This window comes from Lynx rufus, unplaced genomic scaffold, assembly GCF_022079265.1.
Source record: "Lynx rufus isolate CCGP_SWC_20201006 ecotype Redwood Valley unplaced genomic scaffold, mLynRuf1.p SCAF_2, whole genome shotgun sequence".
Classification (NCBI taxonomy): domain Eukaryota; kingdom Metazoa; phylum Chordata; class Mammalia; order Carnivora; family Felidae; genus Lynx; species Lynx rufus.
In genome coordinates this window covers 129,282,862-129,305,224 of record NW_025814834.1, presented here as the reverse complement: position 1 = coordinate 129,305,224, position 22,363 = coordinate 129,282,862, and the positions used below count along the sequence as shown (strand labels likewise).

The following is a 22,363-nucleotide window of genomic DNA, read 5'->3' as shown; positions in this document are numbered from 1 at the left end:
AGGAAACTGAGGCACTCGCTTTTATGGGACAACCAGAGACCCTACAATCAGCGCTGGGACAGACAGGGACAAAGCCCATGAACCAGACCGGCCCTGCGCAAGACCTGAAAAGCCCACGCCCAAACACTCCACCTTCCTATCCGCGGCCCAGTCTCCGACACAACTTCTTCCGGCCGAGAGGGGGCGCCTGCGCCCTCCCGCCGCGCCTGCGCGGGGAGGGCGGGTCAGCGCGCCGGCGCAGTGCGGCGGTCAGTGGCTGTGGTGATACGTTCTTCACGTCCCATAGTGTGGCCCGAGAGCAGGAAAGATGGTGCTGGATCTGGATTTGTTTCGGGTAGATAAAGGAGGGGACCCAGCCCTCATCCGAGAGACGCAGGAGAAGCGCTTCAAGGACCCGGGACTAGTAGATCAGCTGGTGAAGGCAGACGGCGAGTGGCGACGATGTAAGTACCAGGACGCTCAGGGTGTCCCACGGCTCTAATGCCAACTTCATCTCTCTGATCTCGTTACCGCTCCTGAGACCACAGCTTCTGCCCCTCGTTAGTCCCCTCCCTGGTTGCGGTGACTCCGAGGCTCTCACTATCCCCTAAAACGCACGGGGCGAGCCGGGACCGTCCCACCATTTCCCTCCGCCCGGGTGGTGGGAGCTGCCTTCCATGCGTGCTCTGTGCGGCTCTCTGGTCGTCTGGGGAGGAGCATGGCGCGTGCGCATCAAGAGCTGTCAAGCCTTCCTGCGGCAAGGGTAGCCAGAAGAAAGCTAGAGCGGGAGGTTTGGGGTGGGAGGGTCCCCTTTCCTAACACCTGTCTTTGGTCGCTTTAGGTCCCTTTCTCATCTTCCGTAAGCCCCGAGTGGTGTCCCTCTAATTTGATAGGATCTAAGGCTCCAGCCTGAGACTGAGTCACGGTTGCAGCGTAATAGTTTCAGTCCACCCATATTGGAAGTATTTTGAGACTTAGGCAGCCACTCCTGGCTAAAAACAAAGATCTCTGAGCTTTGGGGAAGGTCATCCCTCTGACCTGCAGGCATACCTGTAAGAATCGAGGAAAGACTTTTCCATAGTTGACCGGACATGGGGAGAGAAGCGAGGTGAGGCAAGAACAAGCTTGTAACTATTAAGGCTGTTTAATTGTGATATGTGCAAGTTTTCCGGAAAAGACGTTAGCAGAGTTGGTCTAGAACCTGGAACTGATCCGGGCATCTTTCGTGAAGCTAAATAAAACCAGAGAACCCTCTGCCTATCAACCTCTGCCTGGATTAACTGGAGTAGTCACTGATTGGCCGGAAGCTGTCAAGCACATGTGACTCTTTTTTTTTTTTTTTTGTCTGATGCAATAGGTCTGCAACCAGCTGAGGGCCAGGTTTTATGACAGCACGCTGCAAAGGCACTTGCTATCCAAAAATGTGGTGGATTTCTATTAGGAAAATTGATTTTCCTAAATTTATCAGGGTATAGGGTAGGAAAAGAGTATTTGATTAATTCCTGTTGTCTGCTAATTCTGTAGTCTCATTCATTCTAATGTGGTATTTGACTGTGAGATCCCACCACCGATTCACATGTAAATCTGAAATTTTAAGTTGCAATGGAATTAAATGGAAGAAAAAAACTAGACTGGACACTTTTACTGAATCAGAAGTCAGACGTATCAGATTTTGTGTCAGCCGTTAAAGACTTTGAATGTGTTAGTCTCTTGTCTATAACATGCACATCCACAGGAAATTCTGTCCCTTACATGATGAGTGGATATGTGGTAAAGGGATGAATTCTTTGGGGACAAGGTTGTTTTATTCACCTGTATGTCCTAGTAGCTAGGGTATACATATACATACAGGATATACATATACACATGTATACATTTAATCCCAGTACCTAGCACTGTACCTGGTTCTTAGCAAGGGTTTGACAAAGGTTTATTGAATTCACAAATAGTTTCTTTGTTCAGGCCACTATGCCCTTCTGTATGAAAAACAGTTTATGTAGTTTATTTTCAACATACCTGTTGATTTGATTCTTTTCTACCCGACATCCCTTCCTAATACTTTCTTTGCAGCCAAAAGTTCATGATGTTTCCCAAGTCACTGGCTGCCCAAGTTGGACATCAACAGATCTTACATCGAGGTTCTTTTACGTCTGAACCTCAGATCAGAGGTTGGGGTTCTTTTGTTATTTGCTGCAACAAGGACTTGTAACCCAGAGCCACATTAAAAACTCAGATCATGTTCCCTGAATGAGGACACAGCAGGCTTCACAAGTATACCTATTTGTCTGCCTGTAGACTTGCAAGACTTGCCACGAGGGCCTTGTGTGGAACATAGATGTCTGATACAACTTGGAGTCATAGTGTCACATCAGAGTTGACCACAACTCTTCTAACTCCAAGGATTCAAACTACGATTTCTTCTTTTTAATAAAGAGTAATATGGCAAGGACACATTTGGACATCTGATGAGCATTTGTCTCGACTATTTCCAAAGCAACTGTATTTCAGTGTATCTTGAAATCTGCTACTAATTACAGGAATTCTATCTAGCCTGTGCACTCCTGCACGAGATTTCTCTTTACCAACTGTTGAAGTTATTTCCACTTAACCCTACTGCACATGCCTTAAGCCAGTTCCTTCTCATTGGGAGAACTTTCTAACTGCTTTCAGCTTCACCCCAGAGTCACCTAGTGCAGGACCACATCCAGAACATGTAATCTTTTTGTAGTTTAAATCTAATCATTTTACATCCAGATTTAAGTCTTGCAGTGACATTCTTACCTTAAAGCAGCGCTGTCTGATGGAAATATAATGTGAGCCACATGTGTGATTGTAAATTTTCTGGTAGTCACTTAAAAAGGGAAAGAAAAACAAGAAATTAAAATTTTTTAAAATTTTATTTTGGAGAGAGTGTGTGCGCAAACAGGGAAGAGGAGCAGTGGGGAAAGAGAGACTCTTAAGCAGACTCCACACTCAGCACGGAGCCGGGCACAGGGCTCCATCCCATGACCCTGGGATCGTGACCTGAGCCAAAATCAAGAATTGGTCACTCAACCGAGCCATCCAGGCACCCTAGGAAATTAATTTTAGCAAGATACTAAATTATCCAATATATAAAAAATTAATGTTCAACATGTGATCAGTATAAAAACTGAGATATTTTACATCCTTTTTCTTTTTCACAAGTCTTCAGAATCCGATGTATATTTTACATGTACAGTATATCTCAATTTGGGCTTGCCATGTTTCGTAGCCTCAGGTAGCTAGCGGCTACCATATCAGACAGTGTTGCCCTAAAGCATAAAAATGCAAATTACTTAACATAATTTACAAAGCTCCACTTGTCTTCCTAGCCTCATCTTCTGTCACTCTCCAACATATGCCCTCCACTCTTTGTTCTAGCCTTGTTATGCTACCTTGTATGCTCTTTCACACACCTGTGATTGTTGCCTCTTCTTGGAATATTCCTTACCAGGCTGCTGCCCCCACTTCCATCAGCCCTCTTTGCTAAACCAACTCTGTTCCCATAGCACTACCTCATTTGTTGAGTGTTCTCTGTATCTCATGTATCTTGTTGTGGCATTTACACTATTTTGATATACAACCTTTCTAAGCTTATTTTTATTGAGATGTAATATATTCAGTAAAGTATGCAAATTTTAATGTGCAGCTTAATAGGTTTTATAAATCTGTATACCTGTGTAACCACCATCCAGATCAAGATCAAAGACATTCGCAGCATCCCAGCAGTCTCTCTCATGCCCCTTCCAAAAATACCAGTATTCTGCCCTCTGTCACCATAAATTAATTTTGCCTGATTTTGGACTTACTATAAATGGGTTTACATAGCATATACACTTTTGTATGTGCCTTCTTTCTCTCAAAATTATGCCTATAAGATTGTTCCATCTTTTCATGTGGAGCAGTGGTTGGTTCTTTTTCATTGTTGTACAGTACTCCCTTATGTAAATATACCAATCATCATATAAATACTCCAATCAGTTCTACTGATTGCCATTTGGATTACTACCGATTTAAGGGTGTTATGAATAAGGTGCTATGAACATTGTTTTGTGTGTCTCTTGGTAGACATAAGCACTCATTTCTGTTAGGTATATGCCCCGGAGTAGAGTTGCTGAATCATGAGGTAGGGACATGTTTAGAGATAGTAGATATTACCAAATAGTTATCCAAAGTAGTCATAGCAGTGAACACTCCCACTAGCAAAAGAAGAGTTCTAGTTGTTCTACATTCTTGCCCTTAGTATTGGCAGTCTTTTTAATTTTAGCCATTCTGGTGGATTTGTAGTGGTATCTCATTGTGGTTTTAATATGAATTTTCCTGATGACTAAAGATATTGAGCACCTGTTCATAAACCTCTTAGTACTTGGATAGCCTATCTTAAGAAGTGTCTGTTCAAGGATGTTGACCAATTATTATTTGTTTGTCTTTTTCTTATTGATTTGTAGGAATTCTTTATCCATTCTGGATATAAGACCTTGTCAGATGTATGTATTGCACATATTTTCTCCCAGTTTGTGACTTGCCTCTCACTCTTTCAGTCATTTAATGAATAGAAATTAATTTTTATGAAGTCTAGTTTATTGATCTCTTCTTTATAGTTTATGCTTCCTGTGTTCTTTTTAGGAAGTCTTTTCATATCCCAAGTTCCTGAAGAGTTTCTCCAATATTTTTTCTAGAAGTTGTATTACCTTGCCTTTCACATTTAGATGGATGATTCATCTCACATTGGTTTTGGTGTATGATGTGAGATAGAGATCAAGTTCATTTTTCCCATGCAGCAAGCTAGGAATAGAAGGAACTACTTTAATCTAATAATAGGTATTTATCAAAAAGCCTATAGCTAATGTTCTTAATGATGAAGTACTGAATGCTTCTCCCCTGAGGTTGGGAACAAGACAAAGATATCTGCTATCACCACTTCTAATCCACATCATGCTAGAGGTTCTAGACAAGGCAAGGTTCTAGACAAGGCAAGAAAAAGAAATAAAGGATTGGAATAGAATGTGATGACAGATGGTAACTAGATTTACTGTGGTAATCATTTTGCAGTGTATACAAGTATCAAATCATTATGTTGTACATGTAACTAATGTAAGATATGTCAATTATACCTCAGTGAAAAAGAGAATTAAAGTGGTCATTTTTTGCAGATAACTTGATTGTGTATGCAGCATCTAAACTATTAGAATTAAATTTAGCAAGATCACTGTATGTAATGTACAGAATCAGTGATATTTCTTTTTTTTTTTAATTTTTAAAAACATTTTTTATGTTGGGGTGCCTGGCTCAGTCAGCTGAGCGTCAGACTTCGGCTCAGGTCATGATCTCACCACTTGCGAGTTCAAGCCCCACGTTGGGCCAGATCTGTGCTGACAGCTCAGATGCTGGAGCCTGCTTCAGATTCTGTGTCTCCCTCTCTCTGCTCACGCTCTGTCTCTCTCTCTCTCAAAAATAGACACAGGATCCAAAGAGGCTGCAGGCTCTGAGCTGTCAGCACAGAGCCCAATGCAGGGCTTGAACTCATGGACCATGAGATCATGACCTGAGCCGAAGTCGGATGTTTAACCGATTGAGCCACCCAGGCGCCCCAATGATATTTCTAGATACAAATAATAATTAAAAAGCACTGATATCTAGAATACTTTTAATAAATGATGTTCAAGATCCCTGCACTGAAAACTACAAAACATTCCTGAGAAATTAAAGATAATGAAGGGATATGCTATATTCATTGATTGAAACATTCAGCATTGTTATATTATTTTTAATTGTCTTTTCTTTCTTTTCAACACCTAGCATGATATTTTCTTTTATATTGCCAGCACTTAACATAGGGCCTTGCAAATAGGGACTAAATAAAAATTTTAAAACCTTTTTATGTCAAAATAGTTACAGATTCACAGGGAGTTGCAAAAATAGTATAAGAAGGTCCTGTGTACCCTTCACCCAGTTTTCCTCAATGACGACATCTAGCATAGCTGGTACAATATTAAAGCCAAGAAATTGACATTGCCACAATTCACAGACCTTATTCAGATTTCACCAGTTTTACATGCACTTTGTGTGTGTGTGTGTGTGTGTGTGTGTGTGTGTGTGTGTGTGTGTGGTTCTATGTGACTTTATCCCATGTGTAAGTTTGTATAACAACTGCCACACTCAGGACAGAACGGTTCCATCACCACAGGAGACCCTCTCACTGCCCCTTTGTAGTCCATTCTGTTTTCCCCTCTCCCCTCCAACCCTGGTGACCACTCTTCTGTTCCTATCTCTCCAATCAATATAAGTGAATGAGAAAGTAGTTACATCATTTTGTGCTGAAGTTTATTAGTTCAAGTTCAGCAAAACCTTAGAAAATAGCTGCCTAGGTGCTGTCTCATTTCTAGTCATCATTTCACCTATCAAAAACTTGATTTTTGCTGTATTGCTACTCAGGCTTAGATTCAAGTGGTCCAACTTTTGCTAATTAGACTAATGAACCACAATACTGACATGCGAATTTGGGCCACAGTACCCCTATAGGCTGATTAGAGCACTGTCTTCCCCAAAAGAAACTAAAGTATAAGAAACTTACTCTCAGGGCACTTGGGTGGCTCAGTCTGTTGAGCATCCGACTTCGGCTCAGGTCGTGATCTCATGGTTCGTGAGTTTGAGCCCTGCATTGGGCTCTGCGCTGACAGCTCAGAGCCTGGAGCCTGCTTTGGATTCCGTCTCCCTCTCTCTCTGCCCCTCCCATGCTCACACTCTGTCTCTCTCTGTCTCAAAAATAAATAAACATTAAAAAAAAAAATTTAAGAAACTTACTCTCAAGGCCGCAGGTGAGATTTATGTCAGAGCAAAGGGAATAACATTAACCATTTCTGGCACAAGTTCATGGGACTAGAAACAAGACTGCCCTCTTTCTAGAGTCTAGCGCATATCACATAGTTTCTTTAAGTGGATTTTAAGATAATTGAGCAAGTTATAGTTACTTGAGTTTTTTCCAGGTTTCTCAGATGTGTTATTCTACTGTGACATTATCCAGCTTGTGATACTTTCTAATTTCAGTCCCAGAAGGGACTTTTCCTAGTCATCAAATGCTGAGGTAATCCTATTGTCACCACTACATGCCAACTAAATTGGGGGCTCTAAAGCTGTAAGATTTCACAGCTTCATGAGATCCTTTAGCTCTGCCTAAAGGTCCATGATTAAGAGAGGGGGATGTTTTAATTATGTGCATGTCTTTGGTATATTCTTGGATTCTTTCTTCTTCAGGCCGATTTCGGGCAGACAACTTGAACAAGCTGAAGAACCTATGCAGCAAGACAATTGGGGAGAAAATGAAGGTGAGAGAATGGTAACAGCCTTGAGAACTTGAGCAGAGGGGTTTCATCTTGCTCTTAGTTAACCCTCATGTAGTGTCTAACTTAGTACCTAATTCTAGGAGGTACTTAATTCTTAGTACCTAATTCTAGGAGATACTGAATTTCTTACCAGGGGAAAATATTTTAAAAATAAAAGAAGGAAGTGGGGAAGGGAACTAAGAGGCACCTTCAGGGAAAGGTGAGTCCATCTTCTGTCTTCAGATATGTCTTAGTCCTTTCAGGCTGCTATAACAGAGTACCATAGATTGGGCGCCTTATAAACAAGGGAAGTTTATTTCTCACAGTTCTGGAGACTAGTAAGTCCAAGATCAAGGAGCTGGCAGATTCCATGTTGGTGAGGACCCGCTTCCTGGTTCATAGGCAGGCCTCTTGTTGTATCCTCACATGATAGAAAAGAGCTCTCTGGGGTCTCTTATAAGGAGAGCACTAATCTCTTTGATGAGGGCTTTGCCTTCACGGTCTAATTTACTCTGAAAGACCCCACTTCCAAATACCATCACACAGGATTAGGTTTCAACATACAGATTTTGGGAGGACACAGACATTCAGTCTGCAGCAAGATAAGATTCTTGCCACATTGCTCATTCGTCGTCTATTTTGTTCTTTTTTTTTTTTTTTACCTTTTTTTAATGCATTTTAATTCATTTTTGAGAGACAGAGTGTGAGTGGGGGAGGGGCAGAGAGAGAGAGAGGGAGACACAACATCTTAGTCAGGCTTCAGGCTCTGAGCTGTCAGCACAGAGCCCGATGCAGGGCTCGAACCCACGGACTGCAAAATCATGCATGACCCAGGCCGAAGTCAGACGCCCAACTGACTGAGCCACCCAGGCGCCCCATTGTCTATTTTGTTCTTATAATAAGAATATAAATTACACCAGTAATCTTGTCCACTTATTTCTTGTTTTTTAAGTTTTTTTAAATGTTTATTTTTTAGAGAGAGAGACAGAGTCAGAGCGTGGGTGGGGGAGGGGCAGAGAATGGGAGACACAGAAACCAAAGCAGGCTCCAGGCTCTGAGCTGTTAGCACAGAGCCCAATATGGGGCTCGAACTCACGAACCACTAGATCATGACCTGAGCTGAAGTCAGCTGCCTAACCGACTGGGCCACCCAGGCGCCCCTTGTCCAGTTATTTCTTAAGCTCAACCTACAGTGCCAGAAAGGTTTTCTTATGGTGGACTTGAGATTCTTTGTCTCAGTGTCATCGTGCTGTTTAATGAAAAGAGCACAGATAAGGAGTTCAGATCCTGGATTGCTAGCTGTGTGGCTTCAGCCAAGTACACTTCTGAGCTTCGGTTTTCTCATCTGTGAAATGTCAGTGTTAACATTCACCTACAGAACAGAACTGGAAGAACTAAAGTTTTTAAATGTGGAGAACCTGGCACAATGCCTACAACATTGTAGTTCTTCAGCAAGTGCAAGTAACAACAGAGGGCAAGTAGTTACTGGTTTTCATCCAAAAACTCTTTCCTTGCTTGGAGAATGTTAAGTTTCAGCTTGGGCTTGCTTTGGTATCCAGAATAGTTGATGTTTTTAATCTTTCTTCAGAAATATCCTCGGGGCACCTGGGTGGCTCATCGATTGAATGTCCGACTTCGGCTCAGGTCATGATCTCACAGTTTGTGCAGTCAAGTCCCACGTCGGGCTCTGTGCTGACAGCTCAGAGCCTAGAGCCTGCTTCGGATTCTATGTCTCCCTCTCTCTCTGCCCCTCTCCTGCTGGTGCTTGTGCTCTCTCTCTCTCTCTCTCTCTCTCTCTCAAAAATAAATAAATAAATAAATAATCTTTTATAAATTTAAAAAAAGAATGAAAGATTTACTCATTTAAAAAAAAGTCCTCTTATCCCCTTAATCGTTTTTAAAAAATTTTTTTGAAGTTTTGTTATATTTATTTAAAAAAATTTTTTTAATGTTTATTTTTGAGAGAGAGACCAAGCATGAGCGGGGGAGGGTCAGAAAGAGAGGGAGACATAGAATCTGAAGCAGGCTCCAGGCTTTGAGCTGTCAGCACAGAGCCTGACCCAGGGCTTGAACCCACAAACTGTGAGATCATAACCTGAGCTGAAGTCGGATGCTTAACCGATTGAGCCACCCACGTGCCCCAGAATGTTTTCTTTTCTTTTTGAGAGAAAGGGAGATAGAGCATAAATGGGGGAGGGGCAGAGAAAGAGGGAGACACAGAATCCGAAGCAGGCTCCAGGCTCCAAGCTGCCAGCACAGAGCCCGATGCAGAGCTCAAACTCACAGACTGTGAGATTATGACCTGAGCCGTTGGTTAAGTGTCTGACTTAACCAACTGAGCCACCCAAGCGCCACATCCCCTTAATCATATTTAAAAAACATATTAAATACTCCCTAAAATCTGTCTCATTTTTAAGTTGTAAACCTCTAAACTAAACCAAAACATGAAATTTTGGAACCTGAGCTAGTAAAGAGCATAACAAAAAGAGTTCTTCCAGATTCTAGCACCTTACACTTCGTGATAATCTGAATCCTTCTCTCTAACAGTATCTTGTTACACTTTCAGCTTGTGACTGGCTGTGGAAATTGGTATCAATGATCATATAGTTTTCTTCCTTTGGGACTCATGATGCTTAATCATTTGCATGTCAGAGGCCCCATAATTATGCTAATTCCAGTGTATGCTCCTGTCTGTATTCTTTGGGGCGTATATATAGTGTCAGCCAAGTATTATCCTAGCAAGAAGATGGAAGTGTTTTCATTTGCAGTGGCATTCTTAGATCCCTTTACTGTAGTCCCGCAACGAGTGTTCTCCCTTACTGTCCATTAGAATGGTCTTAGTGCTTTAATTTGTATAGCGCTGGAAAGTATTGAAAAACCTTTTGTGTACCTCTCATTTTGGTTTTGAAATTTGCTGCAAACCTAGAGTATAGTATATTTGTCAACCTTATTAAAAGGGTAAGAGAATAGGCTTAGGAAATTAAGGGGCTTTCCTAAAATCACATTGTAAGTTAGTTCCAGGCCCAGAACTTGAACTCGGAACTTGAATTTGCTACCCAGAGGAATTATCAGATAGCAAGGAGCCTCAGCCTATCTTGGCTACTAGATATGGAAAACCTTGAGATTTGAGGCCATTTTTTCCTACCTCAGTAGTCTATGCTTGTACTTAACAAAACTCATTCTGGTATTTTCAGACTTTTGCTGCTTTTTTTTTTTTTTCTTTAATGTTTATTTTTGAGAGAGAGACAGAGTGGGAATGGGGCAGGGACAGAGAGAGGGAGACACAGAATCCAAAGCAGGCTCCAGGCTCTGAGCTGTCAGCATAGAGCCGGATGCAGGGCTCAAACCCACAGGCTGCAAGATCATGACCTGAGCTGAAGTTGGACACTTAACCGACTGAGCCACCCAGGCGCCCCTGGACTTTAGCCACTTTTTAAGATGAGTTTGCTTGAGTCACTGAAGGATGTGAGTTATGGTTAGCATCCTGGCTTTTCACTTTGGTGTATGTGATTGTGTAATAAATCTAAAGGATTTCTATGCTTTACCCTCGAAAGATTTGGTTCTTTCTTATGACTCAGTTTTGTGCAGTGGTATATGAGGTTGTATAAATGTAATTGCCTATTGTTTTATGTATAGAATTTAAAGAAATCTTTAGGATATTGTACATGATTTGTAGTCGTAAAACAGGCTCTGAATCTCACCTTGTTTTTGTGCAAGTTTTGCTGAGGTTTTACATATCCTGTTATAATGGCCTTTGATAATTTTCTTTAACTCCTTTTTTTTTTTATTTTTTTTTTAATGTTTATTTATTTTTGAGAGAGAGAGTGTGAGCCCGGGAGAGGCAGAGAGAGAGGGAGACACAGAATCCGAAGCAGGCTCCAGGCTCTGAGCTGTCAGCACAGAGCCCAACTGGGCTTGAACCCATGAACTATGAGATCATAACCTGAGCCAAAGTCAGACGCTCAACCGACTGGTCCACCCAGGCGCCCCTAGCTCTTTTTTTTTTTTAAGTTTATTTATGTATTTTAAGAGACAGAGAGTGAGTGGGGGAGGGGCCGAGAGAGGGAGAGAGAACCCAGTGCAGGCTCTGCACTGTCAGTGTGGAGCCAGATGCAGGGCTCAAACTCGAATCAAGAGATTATGACCTGAGCCAAAACCGAGAGTCAGACACTTAACTGACTGAGCCACCCAGGTGTCCCTTACTGCTTTTCATTTGGGAAGAGTTTGACTCCTAAAATGATTTTCTTCATGGCTCTGGGCAAGGATTGGAAACGATTTGGCAGACTATCATAAAGAACAGGAGAAGAGAAACCAGAGAGGAGAAAACCTAGCCCTGGGCACATTCTGCCGTTTTGCCACACTGCATTGATTGCTTTAAACTTAGTTCCAGATTTGGTGACTTTTTTCCTTAAAAATTTTGTTTTCCTTGGCATCCTAATATTCTATCATCACATCCATTTTTTCCCTTTACCCCCGGTGCTCAACGCTGGGATTGTTCTTAGCAAGTTGACCAGAATTCACAAATTCACACCCAGGCACCTGCCCCACCACTGAGCAATGGTATGAGCATTTTCACACATTCTTGGTGTCCATAACCCCTCATGTCCAGGGCAGACATTCTTCTCACGTTCCTGTTGGTGTCAGCCCTCTGACCCCGATGGGTTAATTGATCTGGCGAGGATCAAAAAGCTAGAGAGTGGTAGAATAAGGACTTGAAACTTTGATTTCTCACTTCCAGTTTACTAATTTTTCCTCTTATGTGTTGCAGCTTTTAGATTAGTTTATATACTAATTTGGTGTGCGCTTCTAAAACTATGTCAAAATTTTTCTTTCATTTAATATATTGTTTTGTTTTGTTGTCCCTGCAGAAAAAAGAGCCAGTGGGGGATGAGTCCATTCCGGAGGATGTATTAAATCTTGATGACCTCACTGCAGACACTTTAGCTGTAAGTTATTGTCCTTTCCTTTTCTAGGCTGGATTTCTGTTCTTTCATTGTAACTTTATTCCCAGACAAGCAAGTGCTTACACTCTGCCCCACATAGCACTGTGCACCGTTGAATGTGTGCAGCGGGAAGTGGCCCCGTCCGCTCTTGTTGTACTCTCCACCTGAGTGTTTGTTACATCGCAGAGATGGAGACAGATGGAATGGAAAAGTTGAGAGTAGGAAGAAGAGAAAAAAGGAATTGAGCTATGTTTGGTTTATAGAACCTGTTTTCACAAAGTCCAGGAATTTTTCAGTCTGCTGGAATTCGCTAAATATTCCCAACAGTGAACCTAGGGGAGTAATTTTCAAGTTTTTTAGTCATCGAACCTTTTCTTAAAACCTGTAACACAAAAGCATAGCAAGGGAATAAATACACAAAAGCAGAGTTGCTGCACTTGAAGGGTTAGGTTGGGGGTGCTATTCCTGTCCAGGCCAACCTGCTAAGGGCTCCCCAGCCCCAAGAAATCAGTTTGAAACACTTGGAAGAAGGAATACAAAATAAGCTTAAGACAGGGTCTCTTGCTCCTAACAAATTTATAATCTTTCTAGGGAACAGTTAAATGTAGTATGCAAGAGTGCTAAGTTGTTTTAATTAGGAATATTAGAAGGTACAAGTTGTTTTTGTTTTTTTTTTTAATGTGTGTTTATTTGAGAGAGAGACAGAGACAGAGACAGACCGTGAGCAGGGGGAGGGGCAGAGGGAGAGGGAGACACAATTTGAAGCAGGCTCCGGGATCTGAGCTGTCAGCACAGAGCCCGAAGCGGGCTTGAACTCATAAACTGTGAGATCATGACCTGAGCTGAAGTCAGACACTCAACCCACTGAGCCACTCAGGCACCCCTAGAAAGTACAAGTTAAGGGAAAGAGCTCTTACAAGAGCTACAATATTAAAACCCCTGAGATATATTGGAATGAGAAGAATGGCCAGAATTTATCCATGTCTGCCTTAGGTACCCCAAAAGAAAATGCCAATGAGTTTTTAAGGGCAAGATTGTGTGTGTGTGTGTGTGTGTGTGTGTGTGTGTGTGTGTGTGTGAGAGAGAGAGATAAACTGGTTCTTTGAAAGCCTTCATTGTTAATTTTTAAAATGCTGTCACAAGGATTGTCATTAGAGCACAATAGGGCAGCAGAATCTTATTCCTGCTGTATCCTTGACCTGCTGTGGCCTGAGTACTGGCCTGGCCTGTTCATCTACAGAACCTGAAAGTCTCACAAATCAAAAAAGTCCGGCTCCTCATCGATGAAGCCATCCTAAAATGTGATGCGGAGCGGGTAAAGTTGGAGGCAGAGCGGTTTGAGAACCTCCGAGAGATAGGGAACCTTCTGCATCCCTCTGTGCCCATCAGCAATGACGAGGTAGGTGTGGGTGTCACAGCAGGCGGCTGCCTCCACTGCTAGCCTCTGTTGGGGATGGGGTGGGGCGGGAGGAGGACAGGGAAATGCTGGCACTGTCTGTATAATATGCCTTGTGTCAGAAGCTGGCTTTTTGTAAAATTCACTCTGCCCACCAATTGAGAATTGAAAGAGTCAGATCCTTGTCTGATCGGGAAGTAGCAGAGACAGCAGGTAGGAGGAGACTCCTGGCACAGAAATCTCTTCTAAATCGGGCTGCTGTCCTCCACTGTGTGTTGCCCGTGGTAGCAGCGGGTCCTGTGGGAGGGATCTGCTAAATCAACCTCACCCCTCACCCACACCCTGCTGAGAAGCTGCAGGTTGAAGGGAAATCTGCATGATAAAAGTTTCCTGCTGAGTGGGAGCTTCCCCAGCACAAAGCTGCTCTGAGCCCAGCCTTTGTTCCCCGACACCCCAGCCGTGGCTAGGCCCATCTGTGCCTCTTTCATTCATTCCCTGGTGAACGAGTGTTAAACTCACTGCTGCCTGGGGTGGGAGACTCAGGAGGTCAGGGCCCGGAGCCCGCCCTCGTGTGGCCCCAGGACCAATGAGAACCTGGAAAAAAAAAAAAATCTACATTCTCCTCTGCACCCCAGGCAATGCTGATTGGGGGGGAGGGGGTTGTCCTGTTGCGGATTTTCTAGGAGTCCTTTAAAAGGGTAAAAAAATGTGAGAAAAAGACCTCTTAGAAATTCATGATTTCAGTTCCATGGCTATAATTGCTTCTAGGAATTTGTGAATTATTATTTCTCTATTGAGCACAGATTCTCTAGCAAATTCCCTTCCCTAGTTTCTGTACACAATGACCAAAGCCTAGTGTTTGAGTTCAGCAGTAGTTTCACAAAGCTCTAGGTTGTTCTTGGAATGGGGTGTGGAAAGGTGGAAGTTGTGGGGTTCAGTGATTGTGCATCTTTCTCTCCTGTTCTTGTTTTCCTTAGGATGCAGACAACAAAGTCGAGAGGATCTGGGGTGACTGTACGGTCAGGAAGAAGTACTCTCACGTGGACCTGGTGGTGATGGTAGATGGCTTTGAAGGCGAAAAGGGGGCCGTGGTGGCTGGAAGTCGAGGGTACTTCCTGAAGGTAAGAGTCAGGAACCCATAGCGATGGGATTATAAAAAAGGAGCTAAAAACAATATGTGCAGAAAACATAACCTACTTAAAGAAGCCCACAAATCCAGCACTTGTTCTTGCCTTTCTTCTGCACACTTACTGGCAGTAGATGCAGTTCTCTTTCTCAGTCAGGAAAGTGCTTATCAGGATCCCCTAGAACAAAAGCCACTAAGTGACCCTCTGTTATGAATATATGTTGCACTGACTGAATCACAACAGTCTGCTTTTAAGGAGCTTAGTGTGCTTTGACCAGCATACAACAGAGTCGAGCCCAAGTCAATGAGTGCTGGGGTGTGAATAGGCCCAGAGGACTATGAGAACAGGTAGGTAGAGGCAACAAACCCAGAGTAGTTGGGACAGAGGGCAGATAAATTCAGGGAAGACTTCCAGAGGAACATGGGAAAATAATTTTGGAGATATTGTACATGTATACACGTACATAAACATGCTCTCCATACACACATGAGTCCAGTGTCGTGAGAGTTACTGCAAGAAAGTCCTCCTGTGCACCCTGGACAAAGAATCCTTTTTGCCTCGCTTTGTTTCTCCTTACAGTGTGCCTAGATGATGTGCTGGGCATTGATGTTAAGAAGGAATCTCTTGGGTCAACTGTTGGGGTTCACGGTCTTTGCTGGCCTCCTGTGTGCCCCCAGTTGCCTCTGAGTGTTAAGTTCTAGCAGATAAACATGATGGCGATAGAACCCAATCATACAGTGCCGTGTCTCTGCTCCTTTAGGGGGTCCTGGTATTCCTGGAACAGGCGCTCATCCAGTATGCCCTTCGCACTTTGGGGAGTCGGGGCTACACTCCCATTTATACTCCCTTTTTCATGAGGAAGGAGGTCATGCAGGAAGTGGCACAGCTCAGCCAGTTTGACGAAGAACTGTATAAGGTGAGTAAGCCTGGGGCAGTGTGGCAGAATGCCTTAAGTTACAACATTTAACTTCAAAGATACAGAGCAGTGCTGACCAGTAGAACTTGCTGCGATGATGGAAATATTCTGTGTCATGGCTGTTGAGCACTTAAAATGTGGCTAGTACAATTTTAATCTTTGTTAAATTTTACCTTAAATAGCTACATGTGTCTAGTGGCTACCATACTGGACAGTGCGTTCATAGAGTCTATATTATCTTTCCCCAGATAATCTGTATGATTTATCTAAATTGAGCATACTTTAATACCATGGGCTTTGAAAAGAAGCACATTTTTGAGTGCTTGGGACAAAAGAAAATTATAGAAGTGGCTGATCTTCCTGTATCCTCCTACTCCTAGCCCCAGACTAGTTGCTTCTGGAGGGTGAGACATATTTTCCTTGGGATGGATGTGGCTTCCGGGTTGTGACTCTTTCCCAATCATGGACCATCTCAGGGAGAGCCAGAGCTATTCACGTTGAGAGTCAGAGGGTCGTTCTGATGAGCTGACTCCAACACCAGCTGTGGCACCCGCAGTCTGACTAGCACGTAGAATTTCTAGAGTGTCTCTGCTAACAGCTGCCCCTCACAGCATAGTCCACTTTTCACTTGTCCCCCGTCCTCCTTCTGTGAGAAGGGGGCCACTTTGCTCCTACTGGGAAGGAGGTAGACAATGCTCTTGGGCTCACTTGACTTATCTTAGGTAGAGAGAGGAGTTTAATAGTTAGAACTTCTTCCCACTGGGTCCTATTGATGACTTCTAGTTAGGCTTTCATTCAAGATGCATTGGGAAGCAAAATGTTTTCTAAACTCTGATCATTAGTGTAACCTTGATGTCCTGCCTCTCTTCTCTTTCTTTCTTTTAATTTTTTTAAATTAAAATTTTTTACAGGTTTATTTTTGATAACGTGTGCACACACACAGGTTGGGAAGGACCAGAATGGGGGGTGGGAACGGAGGATGCGAAGCCCGCTCTGTGCCGACATCAGAGAGCCCAATGCGGGGCCCGAACTCACAAACTATGAGTTTGTGACATGAGCGGAAGTTGGACACTTAACTCAGGAGCCCCTTCCCTTTCTTTCTTTTAATGAGGAGAGGAATGTGTTCATGTATCAGCTGAAACCGGTTTTCTCTTTTCTTTTTTTCCTTATCTCAACCCCAAGATTGGATAATCACTAACAGAGCTTTAGAAGGATGCCCTTCAGGTAACCCCAGGGAGAAGCTTATATGGAGGATTATGAGAGGCACACTAGGTGGCAAGTGCCCTTTATGTTTCCTGCATTCTCCCTCCCTCTCTTTTCTGGATGCTTCTTGGATCCATATACAGGGAGAGTCACAGGTCTCAGTAGTGAGAGTCTGGGCTGGCACTTCTTGCCTAATAACCTCAGTCTGTGAATTCTCTGGAGCAGCGTTGTCCAGTAGAACTCTCTGCAGTGATGGGAATGTTCTGTATCTACTATCCAGTTTGGCAGCACCAGCCACATGTGGCCATCGAACACTTGAAATGTGACTAGTGCAAGCCAAGGAACTAAATTTTAATTTAATTAATTAATTTTTTTTTTAATTTTTTTAATGTTTATTTCTGAGACAGAGAGAGACAGAGCACGAGTGGGGGAGGGGCAGAGAGAGAGGGTGACACAGGATCGGAAGCAGGCTCCAGGCTCTGAGCCATCAGCCCAGAGCCTGACGCAGGGCTCGAACTCACGGACTGCAAGATCATGACCTAACCGAAGCCGGACGCTCAACCGACTGAGCAACCCAGGCGCCCCAAAATTTTAATTTAATTTAAAGAGCCATTGGTGGCTAGTGGCTATACTGTATTAGACTGCATAGCTCTGGAGTTTTTCTGCATTGTATGTGGGTAGCCTCATAAGAGGCTAAATTCCCATGGTCAAGTAGCAACGTAGTCTTCCGGGTCCCCCAGCACTAACCCAGAGGAAGTTTCCTCCTTCCTTTTTTAAAAATTAAAATAATACCACATGACAAAGTTTGGAAATGATGGGGAGAAATCATCATCTTTCCCAATTCCTAATACAACAGTTGACATTTTTAATAGCCTTTTGGGGGCTTTTTTCATACATCTATCATTTTCCACTACTTCTAATCACAATGTATATAGATTGCCTCAGCATTACATCAAAATCATTTTTCAGTGTTACTTCGTGGTCTTCATAACCATCATTTTTTAATGGTTACATAATATTACATGGCTGTGATGTAGGATTGTTGGCTCTTCCCTTGTTGAAATATTTAGGGGGGCTTCCTTTTTTGCCATCATTAAGTCATGTTACAATGAACTTTGCCCTGTTTCTACCTTTTTTTCTTCTGCGTTACTTTCTTCAGCTGAACACCAAAGTGATTCTTTAAGGAGAATAATCCTAGACTAACTCACAAGCACCCGGAAAGCAGAGCCCGGGTCTCCTTTTGCCCAGCAGTGGCAAACTTGGCACTTCGTAAACACCTAACAAACATTTGGCAAGTGGATTCATTTATATTGCTACCAGCACAGCCAACCGTCATTGGCCACTGTACGTTATTCATAAAGGTCTCATTTATTAGATAGATAACAAAATATTATCAGAATATCTTACCTCCTTTTAATTTGCATTTCTTTGATCTCTGCTAGGGATCCCCTTTTGGAGTGACCTGTTCCCTCTTTTGTCTTTTTAGCTTCCCCTGCTCACTTCCAGGCAGGGATTGAAGTCAGTTCTCCCCATCCCATCACTCAAATCTTCCCTGTGGTTTCTTCTAGCTGAGGTCCTCACCCCTCACTCTTAACTAATAGAGGTCCCTCCTCCTACAGGTGATTGGCAAAGGCAGTGAAAAGTCGGATGACAACTCCTATGATGAGAAATACCTGATTGCCACATCAGAGCAGCCTATAGCTGCTCTGCACCGGGACGAGTGGCTGCGGCCCGAGGATCTGCCAATCAAGTATGCCGGCCTGTCCACCTGCTTTCGCCAGGAGGTGGGCTCCCATGGCCGAGACACCCGCGGCATCTTTCGAGTCCATCAGTTTGAGAAGGTGAGTGGTCAGGTCAGGGTGAGGAGTAGGACCCTTCTTCCATGCATCTCTCCGGGGTGGTGAGAGGAGAGGCACAATCTGTGTTACTCGGACCCACCCCGGCTTCACTCTTCCCTCTCGCCGCCTACATCTGTTTCTGCCTAAGAAGCGCATGCTGGAGTGGCTGTGAGCACAGACTCTGGAACCAGGCTGCCTGAGTCCCAGCGCCAGCTCCAACACTTAGCAGCTGTGTAACCTTGAACAAACTGCTTCTCCTCTCTGTGCTCAGTTTTCTCCTCTGCAAAAGGAGGATAATAATAGCACGTCCCTCATTAAGCCTGCAGTGAGGATTCAACTAGTTGATGGGATAAAGTACTTAGAACAGTACCTGGCGTGCACAGGGCAAGAGCTCCACGTAGCATTTGTTCTTGCGGCCCCAGTCCAGTCCAGCGCCAACCTCATGTGGGGCCCCAGCCTCACCTGACTCCCAGGGGTGTGGGAAGAGGTCTTCACTGCAAAGATATCTCCCACTTCAGCCCTGTCCTGTCGTCACGGTCTCCTTGGGTCCTCCTCTGCAGATTGAACAGTTTGTCTACTCGTCACCACACGACAACAAGTCATGGGAGATGTTTGAAGAGATGATTGCTACCGCAGAGGACTTCTACCAGTCTTTGGGGATCCCTTACCACATTGTGAATATTGTCTCAGGTAGCAGCGTCCCTTTCCTGCGTCGCACAAACACCACCCTCACCAGCAGGGCTGCCACACAGAGCAAAATAGCTCACGATCCAATTAATTGCCACATTAATTAAAACATCACACTCTTATCACTTGGGAGTGTTTGGTGATAAGAATATCTGGGCGTGATTTCACTTCTGGGGAGAGGATGTAAATTAAGGAATTCTGCAGGTTTGCTAAAGGTCAGTCTTGTGAAATCCCATCCCTCCTTCATGAATTCTAGGGGTTTTCCCTTACAGGTTCTTTGAATCATGCTGCCAGTAAGAAGCTTGACCTGGAGGCCTGGTTTCCGGGCTCCGGAGCCTTCCGTGAGTTAGTCTCCTGTTCTAACTGCACAGACTATCAGGCTCGCCGGCTCCGAATCCGATACGGGCAAACCAAGAAGATGATGGACAAGGTAGGCGGTCCCTGGGGAGGCAGGAAATAGGGCCCTTGTGCAGAATAGGTCCATCTTATTTCTCAGTCCTTGGAGTATGTTCTATCCCATCATCATAGGAAAATCTGAGCTTCTCAGTCTAGACCAAAAAGGGAACCTGAAAGTGACTTCTACTGAATCAGGACTGAGTCTATGTATGTATGTATGTATGTATGTATTTTTTAAGTTTATTTATTTTGAGAGAGAGAGTGTGTGTGTGTGTGTGTGTGTGTGTGTGTGTGCGCGCGCGCGTGCATGGGAGAGGGGCAGAGAGAAGGAGAGGAGAGAATCCCAAGCAGTCTCCATGCTGTCAGTGCAGAGCCCGATGTGGAGCTCAGTCTCCTGAACAGAACTGTGAGATAATGACCTGAGCTGAGATCAACAATCAGACCCAACTACCCAACCACCCAGGCGTCCCAGGACTGAGTCCTTTAAAAAACATTTTTTTTTTAATGTTTATTTTTGAGAGAGAGACAGCAGGGGAGAGGCAGATAGGGAGACACAGAATTTGAAACAGGCTCCAGGCTCTGTACTGTCAGCACAGGGCCCGACACAGGGCTCAAACCCACAAACTGTGAGATCATGGCCTGAGCAAGGTCAGATGCTTAACCAACTGAGCCACCCAGGTGCCCTGAGTCCTTTTAAATTTTTTTTTTTTTTTAACGTTTATTTTTATTTTTGAGACAGAGAGCATGAACGGGGGAGGGTTAGAGAGAGAGGGAGACACAGAATCTGAAACAGGCTCCAGGCTCTGAGCTGTCAGCACAGAGCCCGACGCGGGGCTCGAACTCACGGACCGTGAGATCATGACCTGAGCCGAAGTTGGCTGCTTAACCAACTGAGCCACCCAGGCGCCCCACCCTGAGTCCTTTTAGATAGAAACCTGAATCTAGCTCTATTCTACAAGGTAATTCTAGCTTTTCTCTTTTGGACTTTGTTTTCTGTGACTCCAGATAAAGGATAATCCCCACTTGTCTATAGAAAACAAGTTGAAGGCAGTGTCTTCCCTCTCACCAAAGAAGGTCTGGGTTTGTAGGCTTATCTCTTCAAACCCAATTCTCAGGCCCTAATGTTTTCCAAGTCTTGAAGGGACTTGAAAGGGGTAAAAGGGAGAGGCCCCTTGTTAGTTTCCTCCTCCCCCTAAAGGGCCTGGCTCTCCTCCATTTGCTGGGGCCTACCACTTGTCGCTCATGGAGACCTGAGGAATCTTAATTCAAATCCAGAAAAAGATCAATAATGATTTTGATTTAGAAATCTACAGTTGGGAAGTCTGGCTGAGTGGGTGGTTCCTGGTCATGAGTAAGACCAGGCTGAGTTTCGTGTTCCCTGTGGGGACACTGTCTTCACAGGTGGAGTTTGTCCACATGCTCAATGCCACGATGTGCGCCACCACTCGCACCATCTGCGCCATCCTGGAGAACTACCAGACAGAGAAGGGCATTGTTGTGCCTGAGAAATTGAAGGAGTTCATGCCGCCAGGTAAAACTCCCTGCCCGGCCATCTTCCTCCTCTTCTGTCTTCATACTCTTCTGCATGGCAAGCCCCTTTCAGAATGTACCAGCTTTTCTTGTTCCCAAACTCTGCCTATCCTCTGGTGCTAGGCGTTACAGGGGGCAAAGTTGAGAGAGTAGCCAGTACAGGTATGACATTTAAGTGCAGCTAAAATTCAGACTGGGGAAGAAAAGAATTAATGAAACCAGTTGCCATCGTGGGTGCCCTTTTGTTCATAGGGATCATTGTCTTGTGGAACTCTCCCCAGAGGCCCTTGGGCTTTGACTCCTGAGATACGATAGGTTATTTGATTGGCTCTCTTCTTCCAGGTCTCCAAGAACTGATCCCTTTTGTGAAGCCTGCCCCCATTGACCAGGAGCCATCAAAGAAGCAGAAGAAGCAGCATGAGGGCAGCAAAAAGAAAGGGGCAGCAAGAGATGTCCCCCTAGAAAGCCGGCTGCAGAACATGGAGGTCACTGATTCTTGAACATTCCTTCCTCCCGGTTTGTCAGGCTTTCGTTTCTGTCAGCTGGGATCTCAGAACCTGCCCACGGGCAGGGAAGCCAAGCACCCACTCGTCCCCGCCCCATCTGACTGCATTGCTAAAAGGGGAACAGTCTGCCGTGTACAACACAACGTTCCTGTCTCTTTGCATGGGCATAGGATCCAATCACTGATGACTGATGAAACCATGTAATAAAGCATCTCTGGGGAAGGCTAGGACTATTCCACAGTCTTCTGCCCAGGGCTCGAACCCTGTCTCTGACAGTTGTCCCTGGAACCACACTTCTGCTTTTCCTTCTAAAGAAGGCTGTTCCATTTAGCAAGTCAGACAACCTTTGAGAAGGTAGGTGAAGGCAGGGGTAGATTAGGAAGGGCTCTAGGGGAGAGTGAAAACTTTGTCTTAGACACACAAGCTTGCAGAAGGGCCAGATCCTCCTCTGTAAATCTGACCCTGCTTAAAAGCAGTTAGGTAAGACTAGCTTAGAGGC

General features: G+C 44.2%; 1 protein-coding gene across 1 annotated transcript; it reads left to right on the top strand.

The window, feature by feature from the left end:
- Positions 1-252: 252 nt before the first annotated feature.
- Positions 253-22,130, top strand: SARS1 (seryl-tRNA synthetase 1). The gene is made up of 11 exons (XM_047084398.1): positions 253-443; positions 7,255-7,325; positions 12,191-12,268; positions 13,506-13,664; positions 14,639-14,782; positions 15,549-15,704; positions 18,527-18,748; positions 19,306-19,435; positions 19,705-19,862; positions 21,230-21,359; positions 21,701-22,130. Exons 1-11 carry the CDS (start codon positions 308-310, stop codon positions 21,856-21,858), a joined length of 1,542 nt encoding a protein of 513 aa, XP_046940354.1. The 5' UTR covers positions 253-307; the 3' UTR covers positions 21,859-22,130.
- The last annotated feature ends 233 nt before the right edge of the window (positions 22,131-22,363 follow it).